The sequence below is a fragment of the Podarcis gaigeae genome (genome assembly GCF_964106915.1).
Source record: "Podarcis gaigeae genome assembly, chromosome: 9".
NCBI classification, from domain to species: Eukaryota; Metazoa; Chordata; class Lepidosauria; order Squamata; family Lacertidae; genus Podarcis; species Podarcis gaigeae.
In genome coordinates this window covers 66,864,781-66,885,705 of record NC_139685.1, presented here as the reverse complement: position 1 = coordinate 66,885,705, position 20,925 = coordinate 66,864,781, and the positions used below count along the sequence as shown (strand labels likewise).

Here is a 20,925-nt window from a genome sequence, read left to right as displayed (position 1 = left end):
AACCTGCTCATGTGCAGACGCGCCACTGCAGGTTGCGTACTTTTCATGTTGCGAACGGCCCTCTGGAACAGATCCCATTTGCAACCAGAGGTACCACTGTATTGGCCCATTCTGACCTTCCCCCGCCAACAGTGACACAGACCATTCATAATGCAAGAATGGTGAGCAGGGCAGTGAGGTGGGGTAAGTGAAGAAAAGCTACAACAATTACAGTGGTACCTTGGTTTAAGAACAGCTTAGTTTATGAACAACTTGGCTTAAGAACGCTGCAAACCCGGAAGTAGGCCTTTTGGTTTGTGAACTTTGCCTTGGAAGCAGAACATGTTTCGCTTCCTGCTGTGTTCCATTTGTGAATGCTATGGGGAAGCATGCCTTGGTTTAAGAATGCTTTGGTTTAAGAACAGACTTCCGGAACAGATTAAGTTCGTAAACCAAGGTACCACTGTAACTGTAACGTTGTTCACTGCTCCTGCTCAGGCTGTGCAGAAAAAGCATTTTGTTTCCTGACATCCATTCTGACCGTGCAGATAAAATATAACAGATAGAATTCTAGAGGGTGTGGCATTAGTGTGTGAAAACAGTCAAGATTCAAGGATCCTCAGGCATGCACCTCCAGAGGGTGGATATGTCAGCTGCCATCCTTGCACCCAAGAATCTTTACTTGGTTGCAAGCGGCCAATAGCTTAAAAACATTCCTGTATTGTTTAAAGACTCCTTTCTGCTGCTAGGGACGCGGGTGGCGCTGTGGGTAAAACCACTGTGCCTAGGACTTGCCGATCGTACGGTCGGCAGTTCAAATCCCCACGGCGGGGTGAGCTCCCGTCGTTCGGTCCCAGCTCCTGTCCACCTAGCAGTTCGAAAGCACGCTTAAAGTGCAAGTAGATAAAAAGGTACCGCTTTATAGCGGGAAGGTAAACGGCATTCCGTGTGCTGCGCTGGTGCAGGCTCGCCAGAGCAGTGATGTCATACTGGCCATGTGACCTGGAAGCGTCTGCAGACGGCGCCGGCTCCCGGCCTCTAGAGTGAGATGAGCGCACAACCCTTTTTTTTATATATATAATATTTTTTATTAGTTTTATAAAATACAGAAAAAAGAATAGAGAACGTATTATAAAAGTAAAAAAGAAAGGTTACAAATTTTTCTTACTCTTTTTTCCAAATCTATTGGACTTCCCCACATCCTCCCCACCCTGCATTCTCTGTGATACATAACGTCTGCAATTTGTTAACTTATTTCAATACTTATTGTATCTTCCTTTTTATCATGTTACCCAATTTCAAATGTATTATAACCCAAATCATGTACATTTTCATTTTAACACAATAAAGTTGTTTCATTATTCTATCTCTGACTCCTTGTCCTTAATTTCCATTTCTTTAATTTAACATTACTGAAGCTAGGATTTCCTAAAAGGTGCGTTTTTTAACATTCATACAACTTATAATGTTTTTCCAAATAGTCTTTAAATTTTCTCCAATCCTCCTCGAATGTTTCTTCTCCCAAGTCTCGGATTCTGCCAGTCATTTCGGCCAGTTCCATATAGTCCATCAACTGCGTGTGCCATTCCTCCAGTGTGGGTAAATCTTGTGTCTTCCAATATTTTGCAATCAAAATCCTTGCTGCTGTAGTAGCATACATAAAAAAAGTTCTGTCCTTCTTAAACACTCTCCGGTCCACCATGCCCAGAAGGAAGGCCTCTGGTTTCTTAGGTAAGGTAAATCTCAGTACCTTTTTTAGTTCATTATGAATCATTTCCCAGAAGGCCTTCACTTTCGGGCAGGTCCACCAGAGGTGAAAGAATGTCCCTTCCGCCTCTTTACATTTCCAGCATTTATTATCAGACAGGTGATATATCTTAGCAAGCTTGACTGGGGTCATGTACCACCGGTATATCATTTTCATAATGTTTTCCTTCAAGGCACTACATGCCGTAAATTTCATTCCGGTGTTCCATAACCTTTCCCAGTCTTCAAACATAATGTTATGCCCCAAGTCCTGCGCCCACTTTATCATGGCGGATTTGACTGTCTCATCCTGAGTATTCCATTTAAGCAGCAGGTTATACATTCTCGAAAGTAGTTTACTTTTTGGTTCTAACAATTCTGTCTCTAGTTTCGATTTTTCCACCTGGAATCCAACCTTCTTATCTACTTTAAAGACCTCTTGAATTTGTGCATAGTGCAACCAATCTCGCACCTTGTTTTTTAGTTTTTCCAAGCTCTGCAACCTCCAATTGTCTCCAATCTTTTCAATAATTTCCCCATATTTAGGCCAATTGGCTTCCATATTAGGTCTCTTACGTGCCTTGGCCTCCACCGGTGAGAGCCACCTCGGAGTCTTGCTCTCCAATAAGTCTTTATATTTTGTCCAGACCATTAAAATTGCTCTCCTGACAATGTGGTTTTTGAACAATTTGTGCACTTTAACCTTGTCATACCACAAATATGCATGCCACCCAAAGGCATTGTCAAACCCTTCCAGATCTAGGACATCAGTGTTTTCCAGTAAAATCCAATCTTTCAACCAGCAGAAGGCTGCAGCTTCGTAATATAACCTCAAGTCTGGCAGGGCAAATCCCCCTCTTTCTTTCGCATCAGTTAGTATCTTAAACTTTATTCGGGGCTTTTTGCCCTGCCAAACAAACTTAGAAATATCCCTCTGCCACTTTCCAAAGCATTCCACCTTGTCCACGACCTGTAGGGTCTGAAACAAAAATAGCATTTTTGGCAATACATTCATCTTTATAGCTGCTATTCGGCCCAACAAGGAAAGTTTCAGTCTTGACCATGTTTCCAAATCTCTTTTGATTTCTAACCAACATTTCTCGTAGTTGTCCTTGAACAGATTCAAATTTTTGGAGGTCAGATACACCCCTAGGTATTTTACTTTTTTAACCACATTTAATTCTGTTTCTTTCACAAACTCATCTGTTTCTGTACTTGTCAAATTTTTTGCTATAACCTTAGTTTTTTGCTTGTTCAGCTTAAATCCCGCCACCCGACCAAAGTCCGAAATTAATTCTAACACTCTTTTAGTACTAGAGACAGGCTCCTGCAATGTTAATACCAGGTCATCTGCAAATGCTTTCAATTTATATTGTTTCACTCCGACCTCAATTCCCTGTACCAACCGGTCCTTTCTAATCATGTTCAATAGCACCTCCAGAACTGAAATAAACAATAGGGGGGATAGGGGGCACCCCTGCCGTGTCCCTTTTTCAATTTTAAACTCCTCTGTCACCACATTGTTTACTATCAATTTCGCTTTTTGTTCTGAATATATTGCTTCTATTCCATTTTCAAACCCCCGCCCCACTCCCATCCCTTCCAAGTTTTTCTTCATAAACATCCAGGAAATATTGTCAAAGGCTTTCTCCGCATCAATAAAAATTAACACCGCTCTAGTGTTTAGTTTTGTTTGTAAAAGTTCCAAAATGTCGATAATGTTTCTTGTGTTGCCAAACAAATGCCTACCAGGGAGAGTCTTTCTTCAGCTGAGTCTTTTCAGTTTCTAGTTTGGGTATCCTTTGCACGCTGACAGCCCGATCGCTGGGTTGTCTCTTTTAACTCCACATAGCTCAAAATTAGGAAGAAGGTCCCAAGAATAAAATCCACAACTTTTACAAAAATTTCCTGCTTGTCTTTTCGCTACAAAGTCTGTCAAATACACCCTCGTTTTACTTTTACAGTCCCTTTTCAGCGCTTCAGCGCTCTTCTGCGCAATTGCTTTAATCTGGTTAGCAGGATCGGGAGACGGACTTCCTGTTACTCGCCTCCCGTTTTCAGCCGAATTTCAACCAAATTCCCAAATTTTCCGATGTTTAGCTCCCCTTACTCACGGGTATGTAGCAGCCAATTTTGATGTTTTCAAGAAGAAAGGTCGGCGCTCATCAGCAGCAGCAGCGCGGCTTTGCATCCACGAAAAGAGCGATGAACTCACAGCGCCGCTCCCCCTTTCGCGTTCCGGAGCCCCTAACGGAGCCCCTTCTTCGTTTCCGGGGGGGCTTTAGGCGCCCGCCGAGTCCCACGGCCGCAGGCTCGCTCTGCCTGCGGTTTTTCTTAATGGGTCTCCGCTTTGCCGTAGCGGACGACCCTTTTTCGCGGAGCCCCTCTTCACCAGGTAAAGAGGACCGCCATTGCTATTTTGCGCCGCCTCCGGAAGTCTATATCATGAGCGCACAACCCTAGAGTCTGTCAAGACTGGCCCTTTACTTTACCTGCTGCAGAGAAAACAAGACCCATTTCAAAATATTTATGAAAACATCTTATATGTGTGTGTGTGTGGGGGGGAGAATTAGGGTTAAGGTTCCCTTCTGGCAACAGGAAAAAGGAACCTTTGGTTCCAGCTCATTCTTCCTATGAAGAGGGCTTTGTTTAAAAGCTGACGTCATGACGCTGTATTCACTATTGCTTGGGTGTGGGGTGAATGACGTTAACCCAATGGGTAAAGCATTGAGAAAGGCAGTGAAACTGGATTCCTTGACAGTATCGCCCACTTACAAACACGCGCCTGATGCTATGCCATGTTGGGCTGAGCCAGCAAACCTTGGGTCACATGAAAGAAATGCAAATGGGCAGAACCCCCAGACATAAATCAAACTGACAAGGGAGCTGTAACCATTTGGTTGACACAAGAGATGAAATATCACAAGAGTAGTGCATGGTTTTTTTGAGAGAGCTCTCCTAGCCGCGTCACAACAGGAAGCCGTTCAAAGCTTGGCGAAATGAATGCCGCAGAAGTGAGCTCGCTGTTGCTCTTTGAAAGGTGTACCTGCCACACCTTACCAACAAATTATTTCTAAGAACAGTTGTGCAATGCTTTCCTGTTCCACAGCATAGTGGAGGGATGGATAATTCGGGCTAGTAGTCTAATTTATTATTATTTTTAAAGCCTCTGATCACCGAGGAAAGGGCGCTTATGAATGAAAAACCCTGTGAACCCACTCTCCTGAGATCTTTCACTGTCTTGACACGTTGGCGCTTGAACCTTACTGGAAACAATTACCTTGTAGGCTTAAGAACAAAGGTACTAAGTCACTTGTTGACTGCATAAGTAGCTCAGGGCTAATTCATCCTCATCTGTTAATTGGGCCTAAACAAGGCTCTCTTTGATGTGATGCCAAATTAAGGGTGCCTGGTTCAAAGCAGCTCAAGTTGTTTTCCGGATGCCCTGCAGGAAACTACTAGAAAATAAGCAGCATCACTAGAGGTAGACAAAGTAATGAGCTAATTGGCAAATTAAATTTGTCACAATTTTGAATTGTGGGTTTTCAATCTAGCCACTTAAATCGGAGCTTTCACCTCTGAAGGCTTGTTTAGCGTGAGTGATATTGTTAAGCACCTAGAACAATGACACTTTTAGGGCTTCCCTTGGCTATGTAGTGGCTGATGTCAGAACCATCCTGCTTTAGAGGCTCACATCAGTTTGCACCGCTGGCTGACAGGCACCTCTGCTTGCCACCCTAAAGACACAGCTTGATGTTGTCAAGGACATCCTATTTAATGAGACAAGTTTTGAACAGCCGTTCTTATCAAACACTGAAGGCTGCAGCTTCCCCCCTGCCCCTCTGGAATGGCTGGCCTCTGTCAGAAAGATGATAGATCAGTGCGCAGTATATCTGCAAGCAGAGGACCAGCCTTTTCAAGAGAAAGAGCAGCAACCAGCCAGGTATATAAAAATGTAGTATGCTCAAAACATTTTAAATGAGAACACCACAGAACTGAACATCACCTTGACAAAAGTCACTTTATAGATTGGTTTTGGATATCTAAAAATAGAACTATTTTACACAAATGAAGAATTTCATGAATCACACTATTTCATGAGTCACAGTTCTTATTTACAGTAGGCCTATATCCGTAAGAGTTCTCACACCCATTACAATTTTACAATATTGAAGTTCAGTTGTAAACTTCTGCGAGTGTTTCCTCCTAAAGCTTCGACAGGAAGCAATCAAATATAGCTGATTTATTGCCACAGCTACATACTGGCAGTGAGAAGTTTACACATAATAAAGATACACATTTTTTTTTTAAAAAAGTCTCATCAATAAAGTATTTTAAATACAGCACTAGCTGAAATCATGTAGATTTTTTTTTTTTAGTTGTGTTCATTTCCTTTCTGTAAAACAACTTTATTTTCTTCTGTACTATCTAACTTTTTCATTGTTGCTTCTGTATTTTTCCTTTTCTGTAAGTTTCCAAGAACAATCCCTACCAAAAGTATGAGTCCTACTGTGCGGTTAGAAGAGAACTTTTTCCAGCAATCTTCAGGCTTGTGAATATCCAAAGTGTATATCTGGAGAAGGAAGGGGATATCAATATTAGTGTACTGTAATTCACACTTATAATTCACCAAATCAATACCCTTTACTCAGTTCCCTCTTCTTCTTATGATAACATTTTTTGCTTCCAAGTTTTTTTCTGGACTGCCATAAATTCACCTGCTTTGTACAAATGCTATACATGACTTTCTCCTCCCAAGTTTTGCTGTGCTTTACCAACTTCTCTCTTCTAGCCATCCCATGTTTTATTGTGTTTTTATATTTTGCTGGAAGCTGCCCAAGGCAGCTGGAGCAACCCAGTCAGATGGGCAGCATATAAATAATACCGTATTGGTCCGAATATAAGCCGCACTGGAATATAAACCTCTCTTTTAAAATTGGAGGGGGAGAAGGAAAAAAGACAATACCCAAATATAAGCTGCTCCCTTAAAATTGGGGGGGGGGGGGCGGATTTTGAAAGGCACCCGTCCAATGAAGCGGAATCACACAAGGAACACACACACAAGGCTTGCCCAGGGAGGGTTGGGGGCGGGAATCAAAAGGGGGTCAACAAGCACCCGTCCCAAACAAGCACTCTTTCACCACTAAAGCCCATGTGGTCATCCGCTGCTGAATACCATAACTGTTTTGCCGGCGGCCTCCCCCCTTCTGTCCAACGGCTTGGGGGAGGCCTGGGAACAGCAGGTGGATGGCGCACCAATGCCCCGTGCTCCTTCCTGGGGGTGGGAACTGTGCTGCTTTTCCTCACTTCCCCCTTCTTTCTGGCAGTTTGGGGGGGCGGTTTGGGAGCCGAGGTCAGGACAGGCGCCATTGTCCCACACCCCCAACGGCCCTTGTGGGCAGCTGTTTCAGCAGCAGTATCGTAAGGTCGCGAATGTAAGTCGCACTTTAACTTTTCACGGTCGGAATTTGGGAAAAAACTGTGGCTTATATTTGGGCCAATACGGTATTATCGCCATCATCACCACCATCCCCTCCCTGTTAAAAATTTCATTGTATACCTAGAAAAGCAAGAAATAGCTTTAGTGGATACAAGACAGAGCAGGTGGTTAAGAACTGAAGCCAAACTGATAAAGCATCCATCTGTTTCAAGCTTCCACATAAAGAGCAATACACGTATGGGATCTAACCTGCTGAGCCAAGTGGATGCCTGCCAGAGTCACAGCAACATAGTATGGAAAAGTCTGATCACAATGCATTCCTGCTGCAGTAAGTCCCAAAAGCATGATGGTGCTGAAAGCACTGAGCCACGGCTTTGTGTTTTCATTGAACCGGAGTGCTGTAGATTTCACACCTACGGCGAGATCATCTCTTTTATCCTACAAGGGAAGGAGTTGTTAATGAAAAGACCAGTCATGTGGCATTTCATAGACTTAGACAGGAAAGGATGGTGATTTTACGTGGAAGTGGTCTTTGTAAGAAGAGCCTGTGAGCACGTTGATCCTGGTTAGAGACCTAACCCAGCAATAAGAAGGCCAAAGAGCTGGAGAGAAAACCACAAGCCCTTGGCACAAATGGGAAGGGACTTATCAGTTGCTGAATCAGGTTCAAGGTTTTGAGGTTGATAATAAGAACTTTGGTCAAAGGTACTTAACAGACTGCCTCCCCTCGTACAGACCAAGTTTCATGGCTGTCACTTGGTGGTTGCACGGAAATGGACTTTATCAGTAGTACTTTATCCATCCTTTTGAATATCTTCCCCTGGATGGTTCATGTGGTAGAGAAAGTAGTCAGCTCTGAATGCCTCTTAAAGGTATATATGACTACGCAAAGTTTCCTGGAGTCTTATTCTTAATTCCCGAAACCTTTTTCTTTGTGCGCACTGCTCAGTTTTATCTATGGCACAAAGTTTTACTCTGTTTTCATTTAGCTTTTAAACAGTTTTATATAATTCTTGCTGTGTTTTTATAAGAATTTCTATTGATTTCCCTCAATTTGATGGAGAGAGAGAGATGTTAACCCACACATTTTGAACCAAATGAGAGTAAAAAGACAGAGTGTAGAGGAAAAGGATATACGAGAAAGCTAGAACATGAGCCACTACCAAGTAGATAAGAACATGAGCTACAAATTTCGGTATTCCCCATTCAAAGCTCAGAACTACTTGCTGAGCAGCCTTATGCAAGTAGCCCTCTCTCAACCTTAGCCTCTCATATGCAATATGGAAATAATAATAATACAAGACTAACTTCTTTTATCAAGGTTGCTGAAGATAAATGCACCTGAAGCCTTGGTGTTATTATTTTGGGATATTCTGGTCATTTTTGGATATTCTGATTAATCATTCCCAAACTGTGGAATCAGCAGCTGCCTAGCCATTATGAAAACCAAAAACAACCATGGAAATTCATAAGCAAATATTCCAAACACTGGAATTGTTCATTTTGTTCATTTACAACCTGCCTTTGTACCCCAACAGGGCTGATAAGGGCAGGTCACAACAACCGCCATAAAAACATCAACAATGAGAACAAAGAAACTATTAACAAATGAGGAGTTGTTCAAACAAGCATGCACAGTTTAACCACCTGCTTTGGTATCCATCACCCCATAATAGTGCAATCCATCAGCAGCAGTCCCTAATTTCCAAATCCTCCTTATTAAGAAATAGGAAGGCTATATACCTGATGAGCATAAATAGTGTCGTACATTAATGTCCAGCAAACTCCTGAGAAATACAGGGGCAAGCAAACTGACCAGTCACAAGAGCCTTGGACAGCTGACCACCCAAGTAAGGCTCCCCAGTTGAAGGTCAGGCCTGAAAGAGATATGACAAAAACTAAAACAAAGAGTCTCAAACGCAGCAATAGTCTCTATCTATTTTTCAGAAATATCTTGCTCGTTCATTTGCAATGAGATGCAACATTCTTGTGAGGCACCCTGATAGGACTTTGTTTTCAGAATGATCCAACACTCGGCCAAACAGTTTTATTTTACAGTGGTGCCTCGCAAGACGAAAAGAATCCGTTCCGCGAGTCTCTTCGTCTAGCGGTTTTTTCGTCTTGCGAAGCAAGCCCATAGGAAATTCGTTTTGCAAAGCACCTCCAAAACGGAAAACCCTTTCGTCTACCGGGTTTTCCGTCTTGCGAGGCATTCGTCTTGCGGGGCACTACTGTACTTACAAAAGTATTTCCAATTCATACAATGTAACATGGTGATGTACAGCAATGTATACAATAAAATATAAAATGCAATAAAAGCAGCACAAAAGCACCATGAAAATGCCTGGCTGATTGAAAAGAAATCAAAATCCTAGAATACAGTAGTAGACTTGTTAGTCTGGAGCAAGAAAAAAAGTAACAAGTTCTGTAGGTGACTTAAGAGAAACTGGCTGACTGCAGCCAGAGCATGAGCTTTGTTGGAAATGATTACAGTGGTACCTCAGGTTACATACGCTTCAGGTTACATACTCTGCTAACCCAAAAATAGTACTTCAGGTTAAGAACTTTGTTTCAGGATGAGAACAGAAATCATGCTCCGGCAGTGCGGCAGCAGCGGGAGGCCCCATTAGCTAAAGTGGTGCTTCAGGTTAAGAACAGTTTCAGGTTAAGAACGGACCTCCGGAACGAATTAAGTACTTAACCTGAGGTACCACTGTATGTCTTTTGCCAAAATAAGCCAGCTAGCCCCAGCCTTTTCCGTCATCAGAGTTTTCAACCCAAAGAGAGTCAATCGGCCACAAAGTGTGCGCACAAATACTAATGCAAGGGAGAAAACCAGGCACCGTCCCCCTGACCGTGTAAGATATGCATTGCCATCAACACTGAGAGAATGGGTGGGAACACAAACCTGCCAGAAAAGTGGCACATTCTTGTGGGTTCTTCAGCCCACCCAGGCTAGTACCATAGCCTCTGATCCCCTCCTTACAAAGAGTAGAGAAAGAGATAAACAAAACCAATCTGTTTCGCTTGAAATCTGTTTATCTTTGTTTTATTGTGGAGGAATAAGAGCGCAGGATTTTCCATGTTTCCAGCACAAGATTATATTTTTGTACAGAATACACTGACTTGGCAGGAAGAAAGGGACTCCAAAAACAGATTAAACAACTGAGACTCTGTGAAAGAATAGTACTATTTCTTTTATTGTTTTCTACGGAAGTGAGTCAGGCGGTTCCCAAGGAAAAAAGTATTGCTTAAAGTCTGCCCGTCCCATTGGTCAACACTATTTTTATTCATGGCAGAAAGCTAATCTCATTCCATCTGTTCTATTCACTGTTAGTGGCCACACAAAAAGGAGGGCAGGGTGGTTATGCAGCACTGGAAATTTTGGCAATAACACCTGGCTCATTATACAAGCCATAACGATGGAAAATTTGTACTTGCCAAACACTCCCTCTTCCAGAGAGACAGGAGTCCTGCCTTCACTTGAATCTGATCAACCTGCTGGCATAATATTTATTAAAATACATATGCAGGGAATATAAATTAAATGGGGGGAGGGAACTGTGATAGAACAGTGAATAGATTAGAAAAATGAAATCCTATACATGTCTACTCAGAAGTAAGCATAATAGGCTTCAATGGGCTTTACTCCCAGAAAAGTGTATAAAGTACTGCAGCCTTAAGTTCAGCCTCTTACCCCAAGACATTAGCTGGGTTTTTCGTTTTTGGAAAAATTAAAAGACATTAGCTGGGCAAGAAGACTCGGGCTCAAAGCATACATTGAATTTATTGAATGCTGCATAACCTGAGAATACCTCGTAACAAAAGGTAGGCGCCACAGTATTTCTTTCAGCTGTTATTTATATATCACTAAGATTTATAGACTGCCACTCAAGCATATTATCAGGTTTAGAATAAAATATTTTAAACTACATAAACATAAGGTAAAACACATCAGCTCTAGGGCTACAGGCCCTATCCTCACTTACCTGGGAGAAAGTCCCATTGAATTAAATTGGTCTTACTTCTAAGCAGACAGTGTTAGGATTGTGCTGCTAGTCATACACAGAGTAGACCTTCTGATGTCAATGGACTGAAGTCAGTCAACTTAAGACTTCAGGGGGTTCACTGCAAGTATGACTTGGTTAGAGGCAACTAAAATGCCAGCATAAAACAGATTAAAATAAAATAAAATAAAAAGCTTCAGAAAAGAAAAAAGATATTTGCCTGGCTCCAGAAAAACATTGGACTGGGCACTTTTTGGGATAGAGCATTCTAAGGCCAAGGCATCAACATTGCAAAAGCTCCTCCCTGGTAGCCCCCTGATAAATCAGACAGCAGGAAAACCCCAGAGAAGGGATTCTGAGGAGGATCTCAAATGCCAAGATTCAAATAACTCCTCTTGTAGTTCTGGGAGCCAAGACATCCTTCAGACGTCTGTTTCTTAAACAGTATTTCACCAACCCGCAATGCTGTGTGGCAAACTGCCTTTGAATGACCAGCATTTCAAAACAGGTTTCCAGTGTAGCCTAGTGACCTGCTGTTCAAATTAAAAAGAATTCAGAAATCCAACTGGATGTGCCTTACAAGTTTGGCATGCCTCACTAGTTCCTTTGTTTCCAGCCCTTTAAATCAAATGCCAGTAAAGAAATTAAGAAGGGAAATAATTAAAATGATATTGATTCACATTGCAGCTTTCCATCTTTCCAGTGTTCATTTGAAACATCTGAACTCTTTAGGTATTACTATCAAATTACCATACTGTTTTCACATGCTAGGTCAGATGGAGACTAATAACACGATACTCAGAAGCGAGCCCTTTTTAATTAAATAGGGCTTACTCACAGATAAGTGGAGCTAATACTTCAGCCTTAGTCGTGCTTAGAGTAGATCCACTGGAAGCAATGGGAGAAGTCAGACTAACTCAACTCTAATTACTTTCAGTAGGTCTATCCACTCAAAGCACAACTGGTTTCCACCCATTCATTTGAACTTTGCTAGCCAAACTAAACATGCAAATATTAGCTTCCCTCCTTCCAAAAGACTCTCTCCATGTGTGGCTACCCAGACTTTTAAGATCTTACTTTGAGGTCCTTTCTGGAATGCTCCCATCAGGTGAACTGTGGTGGGAGGGAGCTGTTTTTGTAGTGGCTCCTCAGCTGTGGAATACTGCCCCCAGACCTGCTCACTTAGCACCTACTTTGATAACATTTTAGTGCAGAGACTTTTAATGTGCTCCAGCATTATATTTTTATCCCCGCCAGGTTATGTTATACTGCTTTTATTGTAATAGCTGTTTTATTTGATATATGTATTTTAATCATTTTGACATTCTGATTTTGTAACCCATACTGAGAATGTTGTTAAAAGGCCGAATATCAATACTTATATTATTATGAATAAAAAAAATCCTTCCAGTAGCACCTTAGAGACCAACTAAGTTTGTTATTGGTATGAGCTTTCATTTGCATGCACACTGCTTCAGATACCCTGCATGCACACGAAAGCTCATACCAATAACCAACTTAGTTGGTCTCTAAGGGGCTACTATTATTAGTAGTAGTGATGTATGGAAGTGAAACCTGGACCATAAAGAAGGCTGATCGCAGAAGAATTGATGCTTTTGAATTATGGTGCTGGAGGAGACTCTTGAGAGTCCCATGGAGTGCAAGAAGATCAAACCTTAAGGAAATCAGCCCTGAGTGCTCACTGGAAGGACAGATCGTGAAGCTGAGGCTCCAATACTTTGGCCACCTCATGAGAAGAGAAGACTCCCCGGAAAAGACCCTGATGTTGGGAAAGATGGAGGGCACAAGGAGAAGGGGACGACAGAGGACGAGATGGTTGGATAGTGTTCTCGAAGCTACCAGCATGAGTTTGACCAAATTGCGGGAGGCAGTGGAAGACAGGAGTGCCTGGCGTGCTCTGGTCCATGGGGTCACAAAGAGTCGGACACGACTAAACGTGTAAAAACAAAGGGGCTACTGGAAGGAAATTTATTTATTTATTTTGTTTCAACTACGGCAGACCAACACGGCTACCTACCTGTAACTATTATTACGAATGAAACTGTGTATTCACAATTATTATAAATCAGTAAGAGCTAATAAACAAACAAAAACAAAGCTTGTTATTTGGCTAACGTTTAAGTATTGCCCATGGCCAAGTTTGTTTAAATCAGGTAATTCAGACTTTGAACACTTCAGAACTGGACAGAGAGCAGGGAAAAGTTATACAAGAAGCTGGTGCTCATTAACTCTCATGTTGCGATGAAGGAAAATGAAGAATGCTTGCTCAGAATAAATCTAGTCAATTCTTGCAAAGAATACGATACACTGAACAGTCTGACCACAATCCAGTGTAGAGTTAAGCCAGTACAAAACCCATCTAAAAGAAAAAGCAACTTGTGAGCTCACCCAAGAACAGCTGTGGCCAGTAAGTTATTCTCTTCATAAGTGGATAAGTCACCACAAGTGATAAAGAAGCAGCTCCCAGAGCAATACTGCAAAGGAAGTGGAAAGAGCATTAAGAAGTTGCATTTGTATTCTACCCCAACCTAATTCTATCATTGCAACAATTCACATTTAAAATACACTGAAGTCAGGATTAATTAAGGCCATAGCAATTCCCCTTCTCAATTAATGATTCTGAACAGAACATTTTCATTACTTACTTCTAGCCTCATAACAACAGACCTCATGAACCACACCTCTCTATTAAAAAAACTACTTTATCAATTATTATGTAATGTTTTCCATGTTTATGCCTCCATAAGAATGGCTCCAGAAAGCACATCCATGAAAGCAGGCTGTGTAAAAAATGGCCGAAGCAATCAACAGCTCCTGTCTAACTTACCTGTAATAATTTAAACATAATAGGATGCATAAAGCCAAGCTCAGCTGTCCTCCCAGAAAAACAAGGGACTGAAAATTTGAAATCTCTCCAGCTGCCAGTGGTCGGCTTGCTGTTCTTGTAACCTAAGCACAGAAGAGTATTTTAATGACTGAATTATATAATCATGTAGACATACTGTCCCCAAGCCAGAAAATTTAGGTTTTAGTCACGTACCATATTTAGTCATCGCCTTTGGTGCATGGCACCCTCCTATTCACCAGAGGGCGTGTATATAGCACAAAGGCCAGTGGGACTAAGTACCAGTAAACACAATGCGGTTCTAGGTGAAGAAGCATCATAGAGCCACCATGGTGTGCTGTGCGTGTTCACTCACACTGAACCTCAATCTACCTGGCGCAGCCCATCTATCTGGCTGACACATTGCTGGTGATATGCATTGACAACAGAGCAGAGGCTGAGAGAGATCCTGGATGTGGAGGCACTTTGTAGGTTTCGCTTCACATGGGTGACATTAAGGGACGGTGCTTTCCAGTCTCAGCAACTCAAACCAGCCCCGTAATTTGAGATGCACTTTGCTAATATATTTCAGTACAAAATCAGGTACATCTTATGTATTTAAAGCCTAGGAGGCCCACATACAGTCTTCAATGAGCATTAGGTATTTAAAGCCCACATACAGTCTTCAATGAACAAATCTTGCGGGTGGGACTTGCTTTACAAAAAGGCAATTTACTTACTTAGCAAACATTATGAGCCTGCCTGCTCTTTTCAAGTCCTCTCTACCTTTTTGTCATAGTCTTGATCCCACATGTCATTGATTGTGCAGCCTGCTCCACGCATCAGGACAGCGCCAGCGCCAAAGAGTAACAGCATGTCCCAGGCCGGCAGACATCCTGGTTCTGCTGCAAGGGCTATACTCCAAGTGCAGGGTAGGTACAGCAGCCACGTCCCTAAAAATATAAATTAGGGAATGAATTAGTGATGGATAAATATACTGTACATATACTGCATGTTCCTTTTGATTGGTACTGACTCATCTGGGTGAATACAAAGCTTCTGAAAACAATAACTAGCACAAATAAAATATGCAAAAGAATATAAACATAAATTGCAATACTGAAAAACCCATGAGGAAATTTTAATCTCACAGGACACAATAACTGACCTTAAGGTGGCCAAATGAGAGGAATTTTAAGGGGAGATTGCTCCACAAAACCGATGAATTGCAATACATCAACAGGTTCAGTGCTGACACTTATAGAATTAACACTACAAGTGTTAATTGACTTACTGTGCCAGGATGCCTGTGTTAGCAGCATGTTTGTTGTGTACACCCACAGCTAAGAATCTAACTACCACATTGGTACTTTTCTACATTTCATTTTCCTGACCTCATTGTTTACTATGTATGTACCTGCAACTTAGAACACTTTATGCATCTGATGAAGTGAGCTATGGTACATGAAAGCTTATGACAAAATACTGTAAATGTCTTAGTCTTTAAGGTGTCACAAGGCTTTTGGGTTGGTTTTACTGCAAAAAGCTAGCACAGCTCCACTGCTGGAAATTGTAATCAAGTTGCAATCAATGCCTGGCAACCCCTGTAGATTATATTACTTAGAAGTGTTCCATGCAATTGACTCAGTTCAGAGCATAAAGGTAAAGGGACCCCTGACCATTAGGTCCAGTTGTGGCCGACTCTGGGGTTGCGGCGCTCATCTCGCTTTATTGGCCGAGGGAGCCGGCGTACAGCTTCCGGGTCATGTGGCCAGCATGACTAAGCCACTTCTGGCGAACCAGAGCAGCGCACAGAAACGCTGTTTACCTTCCCGACGGAGCGGTACCTATTTACCTACTTGCACTCTGACGTGCTTTCAAACTGCTAGGTTGGCAGGAGCAGGGACCGAGTAACGGGAGCTCACCCCGTCGTGGGGATTCAAATCGCCAACCTTCTGATCGGCAAGTCCTAGGCTCTGTGGTTTAACCCACAGCACCACACGCATCCCTGTTCAGAGCATAAGGAACACCTTAAATACACATCTCTTATCATGACAAACCATCCTCGTTCGTCTTAGCGGAGGAGCAGCTTCTTCCATGCATTGCTTTTGTGGGCATGTGCAGAACTGCCACTTTTGTTGAAGTGAACGTGGAAGCTTTTGAAGGCAGGATAGCTCTGCATTTGCATTGAAGGAAATTTCAACAACTTATGGAATTGCAGGATTGAAGAGATTACTTCTGCATTCTGTCTCTTTGTTCTGAAGGTTACATTCCCACATTTTTATAACATAATTTAGAGGTTTCACACCAAATCCAGACCCCTGAGCATTGTCATCTAGCTAGGGATGAACAAATCTATCTGCCATCAATGGCCCTTTAGAATTGTTGTTGTTGTTTACTTATAATTAAAAGTATGTAATTATGGAAGCCTAATTCCTGACCACACATGATCACTGTGGAAATGCAAGAGGAAGTAAGGGGCACAGAACTGGGAAGTAGGTATTAAGAGCCTTCTTATCTGCAAGGGCTGAGAGCAGATCTCTTGCACCTTTCTTCTTGGTTTCCTGCGTTACAAATCGACAACAGTTTAATTTCCCCACAAGAAAAAAGGAGTTATCTCTAAGGTTGTCAGCTAAATAGAAAAAAAATATCAGACTGCTCTTGTACAAGCTTTAACAGTGTCTTGATGTGCACAAATAAAACTTTAAAATTTCTCAACATGCAGATAAACTTGCAGCAGATATCTGCTGCTAACATCTATACATCAAGCTACTGTCAAAGGGAGAGGCGCAGCTTTTTCAAGCAGACAATCCTAGATATGCCTTCAAATCAGCTTCATGTATGGGGCATGTAAAGATGTAACTAAAGAGAATCACAAACAGGGACATTTTAAATATGGATGGGCAATCAAGCAGAGTAGAAATTATATTTGCCAAAAAAAAAAGACACACACATTTAAGTTCTTACACTTCTCTCAGGGCTGTATTTAAAGCAACTAGGGGAGAACCGAAAGGTTCAATCCAAAAACTGCTGCACTAGTCACAGTTCACTTAAATGCAATGTTAAGAGAGGAGTGAGTTTGTATCTGCTCTCTCCATGTCCCATTTACCACTTCATTTGGTAGGGTAAAAGAACATGTGCAGTTTGTAGGCATACAAACATACAGGGCAGTCAGCAGGCACAATCCGACTCCCTCTTGCATGTTCAGATTAACATATAAATGGCCCTATCAACAGAGAGGTAGAAAGCTGCCTTTTATGGAGTAAGGCCATTGGTGAATTGAGCGGTAGCTCCCCAGTGTTTCAGACACAAGCCTTTCACAGCTTTATTTGGAGACACCAAGGACTGAACCTGGAACCTCAGGCATGCAAAACGTGGTGCTCTATCCCTGAGCTACTACTGTACAGCCCTTACCCATTGCTGATTCCTAACCCTCCCTAATGCGAATCAGAATCACGTGGCCACTCCGCTTACAAGAGAGGCAAGCGATCAAGGTTCATTCACAAAGAAAAGAGTAGAGCTCAACTCTGCAGCATAATTTGCAATAGTTGTGATAATTCTCCCAAAGCTGTTTACTCTGAGAGGAAGTTAGAAAGGGGACTGTGGCAAGAAGAACCTCCTTTGCAAAGCGACAGGATCCAGGCCACTTGCAAAGATTCACAGCCCAGCACAATCCTGTGCCTGTCTGCTCACAAGGAGGCCCCTCTAAGTGCAACCGAATTTAATCTCATGTAAACATGCCCTCACTTTCTGCTTATATGTAGAATTCTGCTTATATGCAGAATCATGCGAAAGGCTGGGCTGGATGAATCCCAAGATGGAATTAAGATTGCCGGAAGAAACATCAACAACCTCAGGTATGCAGATGACACAACCTGGATGGCAGAAAGTGAGGAGGAATTAAAGAACCTTTTCATGAGGGTGAAAGAGGGGAGCGCAAAATATGGTCTGAAGCTCAACATCAAAAAAACGAAGATCATGGCCCATCACCTCCTGGCAAATAGAAGGGGAAGAAATGGAGGCAGTGAGAGATTTTACTTTCTTGGACTCCATGATCACTGCAGATGGTGACAGCAGTCACGAAATTAAAAGACGCCTGCTTCTTGGGAGAAAAGCAATGACAAACCTAGACAGCATCTTAAAAAGCATAGACATCACCTTGCCAACAAAAGTCTGTATAGTTAAAGTTATGGTTTTTCCAGTAGTGATGTATGGAAGTGAGAGCTGGACCATAAAGAAGGCTGATCGCCGAAGAATTGATGCTTTTGAATTATGGTGCTGGAGGAGACTCTTGAGAGTCCCATGGACTGCAAGAAGATCAAACTGATCCACTCTGAAGGAAATCAGCCCTGAGTGCTCACTGGAAGGACAGATCGTGAAGCTGAGGCTCCAATACTTTGGCCACCTCATGAGAAGAGAAGACTCCCTGGAAAAGACCCTGATGCTGGGAAAGATGGAGGGCACAAGGAGAAGGGGACGACAGAGGACGAGATGGCTGGACAGTGTTCTGGAAGCTACCAGCATGAGTCTGACCAAACTGCGGGAGGCAGTGGAAGACAGGAGTGCCTGGCGTGGTCTGCTCCATGCACTTGATAGCAAGTGAACCCAGGCAAGTTCAACAGGGTCAGGACCGGCCAATCAAAAGCGCCACGCGACTTCCCGCCCTCTCCAAAACAAAAACAAGAGGGGCGGATACTAAGAGGCTGCCCGATGATTGACAAGCAGACTCACCAATAGGCTTGTCCAGCCTCATGAGGCGCAGGTAGGGCTGAGCCGGCCCGGGCGCCGCTCGCACCAAACCCGCCGCCGATAAAGTCCCGAGAGGCCGCGTCTTCTGCCCGAGCGGCCTGGGAGGCTCACGGCTCCAAGTACAGCTAGCTAAGACGCGGAACGCGGAGAGGGGCCGCCTGAGGCAAAGCGGCCCGGCTAGGCGAGAAAGTAACCGCGCGGCCGACATAGCGCCTCCGCCTGACGTCGCTGTGACGTCCCGTTTCCATAGAGATAAAATGAGGAGAGGCGCGGTTTCTCTGTTCGACCCAAAGCATACCACGGAGGTGCCGGGGGATAGAGCGCCGGCACGCAAGGCGGCTTTCCGTTTTAGCTCACGTTGTGCGTCACTTCCTGTTGCGGTTGGCCGTCGCAGAGATAAGAAACTGTAGAATAGCCCATCCGGGTATGGGAAATTCCGGGTCAGAATCGGAGTAGTATTACACCTACTTCAATCGATCTAGTGCACGTGTGACTAGGTAGCCACGTGTCTCCCCATCTACACATACGAGTCAACACCAAAGACAGGAGTTCCTGGTGTGTGTGAGGTTTTTTCCTGCTTCGTGTGAAGAAAAAAATATAGTTTGGAAATTGTTAATGTCAAACTTTAGTGGAGCAGAAGGTTTAAGCGTTTAACTGAGGGCAGGATTTGTGCTGGGAGCGGTTGGGAAGGGGACTCTTCCAGCTGAATGCCCTTTGGTACCAACCGTGTTTCGTATGGGGGTTTTTTTTTTTTTGGCTGAAGCTCCAACCAGCCTCAGCTGGTTTTTTTTTTTTTTGTTTGTTTTGTTTTTTTGGCTGAAGCTCCAACCAGCCTAGGACGCAGGTGGCGCTGTGGGTTAAAGCCTCAGCGCCTAGGACTTGCCGATCGAAAGGTCGGCGGTTCGAATCCCTGCGGCGGGGTGCGCTCCTGCTGCTCGGTCCCAGTGCCTGCCAACCTAGCAGTTCGAAAGCACCTCCGGGTGCAAGTAGATAAATAGGGACTGCTTACCAGCGGGAAGGTAAACGGCGTTTCCGTGTGCGGCTCTGGCTCGCCAGATGCAGCTTTGTCATGCTGGCCACGTGACCTGGAAGTGTCTCCGGACAGCGCTGGCCCCTGGCCTCTTGAGTGAGATGGGCGCACAACCCCAGAGTCTGTCAAGACTGGCCCGTTCGGGCAGGGGTACCTTTACCTTTACCTTTACCAACCAGCCTCAGGCCCCACCTCTGACCTGAAAATATTAATTGTGGACTGTCTACCTTCCAGGGGCAAATATGATTGTTTTCAAATTGTATTTTATTGAATGTGATTATCTGAACAAGACACTATTATTAATATTGCTGTTAAGATGTCCATTTGATCCTCGGTCAGAAACTCCTGCTGGTACAGAATGTGACCACCAAGATTCGGATGGTCGGGGACTACTTAGGTCCAGGGTACTTTAAAGGTAAAGGGACCCCTGACTATTAGGTCCAGTCATGGCTGACTCTGGGGTTGCGACGCTCATCTCGCTTTATTGGCCGAGGGAGCCGGCGTACAGCTTCTGGGTCATGTGGCCAGCATGACAAAGTCGCTTCTGGCAAACAGAGCAGCGCACGGAAATGCCGTTTACCTTCACGCCAGAGCGGTATCTATTTATCTACTTGCACTTTGACGTGCTTTCGAACTGCTAGGTTGGCAGGAGCTTACCCCGTTGCGGGGATTTGAACCGCCGACCTTCTGATAGGCAAGTCCTAGGCTCTGTGGTTTAACCCACAGCGCCACCCGCGTACCTTAGGGAGTGCCTAAACCCTTATATTCCAACTCGATCACAGAGATCACTGGCAGGAGTGTTGTTGTTTGGCCCTTGGGTTAGCGAGGCTCATTGGACATCAACCTTAGGGTCATTGGCCCAGTGCTGTGGAATGGTATGCTCTTCAAATAGACATTCAGGAGCTGTCTTCTGGTTCAACCTTTAAATGCTTGTGGATCAGAAGGTTGGCGGTTCAAATCCCTGGGATCTTCCATAGCTGTGTCCCAGCTCCTGCCAACCTAGCAGTTTGAAAGCACACCAGTGCAAGTAGATAAATAGGTACCACTGCAGCGGGAAGCTAAACGGCGTTTCCGTGCACTCTGGCTTCCGTCACGGTGTCCTGTTGCACCAGAAGCGGTTTAGTCATGC

General features: G+C 43.6%; 1 protein-coding gene and 1 long non-coding RNA gene across 2 annotated transcripts in view; one reads left to right on the top strand and one right to left on the bottom strand.

The window, feature by feature from the left end:
• Positions 1-20,925, top strand: part of LOC310852912 — a 101,679-nt gene that overhangs the window by 16,039 nt on the left and 64,715 nt on the right. The window lies entirely within an intron of this gene.
• Positions 5,728-19,013, bottom strand: COQ2 (coenzyme Q2, polyprenyltransferase). The gene is made up of 7 exons (XM_083756754.1): positions 18,749-19,013; positions 14,804-14,970; positions 14,021-14,142; positions 13,582-13,667; positions 8,909-9,042; positions 7,415-7,603; positions 5,728-6,298 (listed from the first exon to the last, which is right to left on the bottom strand). The coding sequence occupies exons 1-7, from the start codon at positions 18,972-18,974 to the stop codon at positions 6,101-6,103; spliced, it is 1,122 nt and encodes a 373-aa protein (XP_083612880.1). The 5' UTR covers positions 18,975-19,013; the 3' UTR covers positions 5,728-6,100.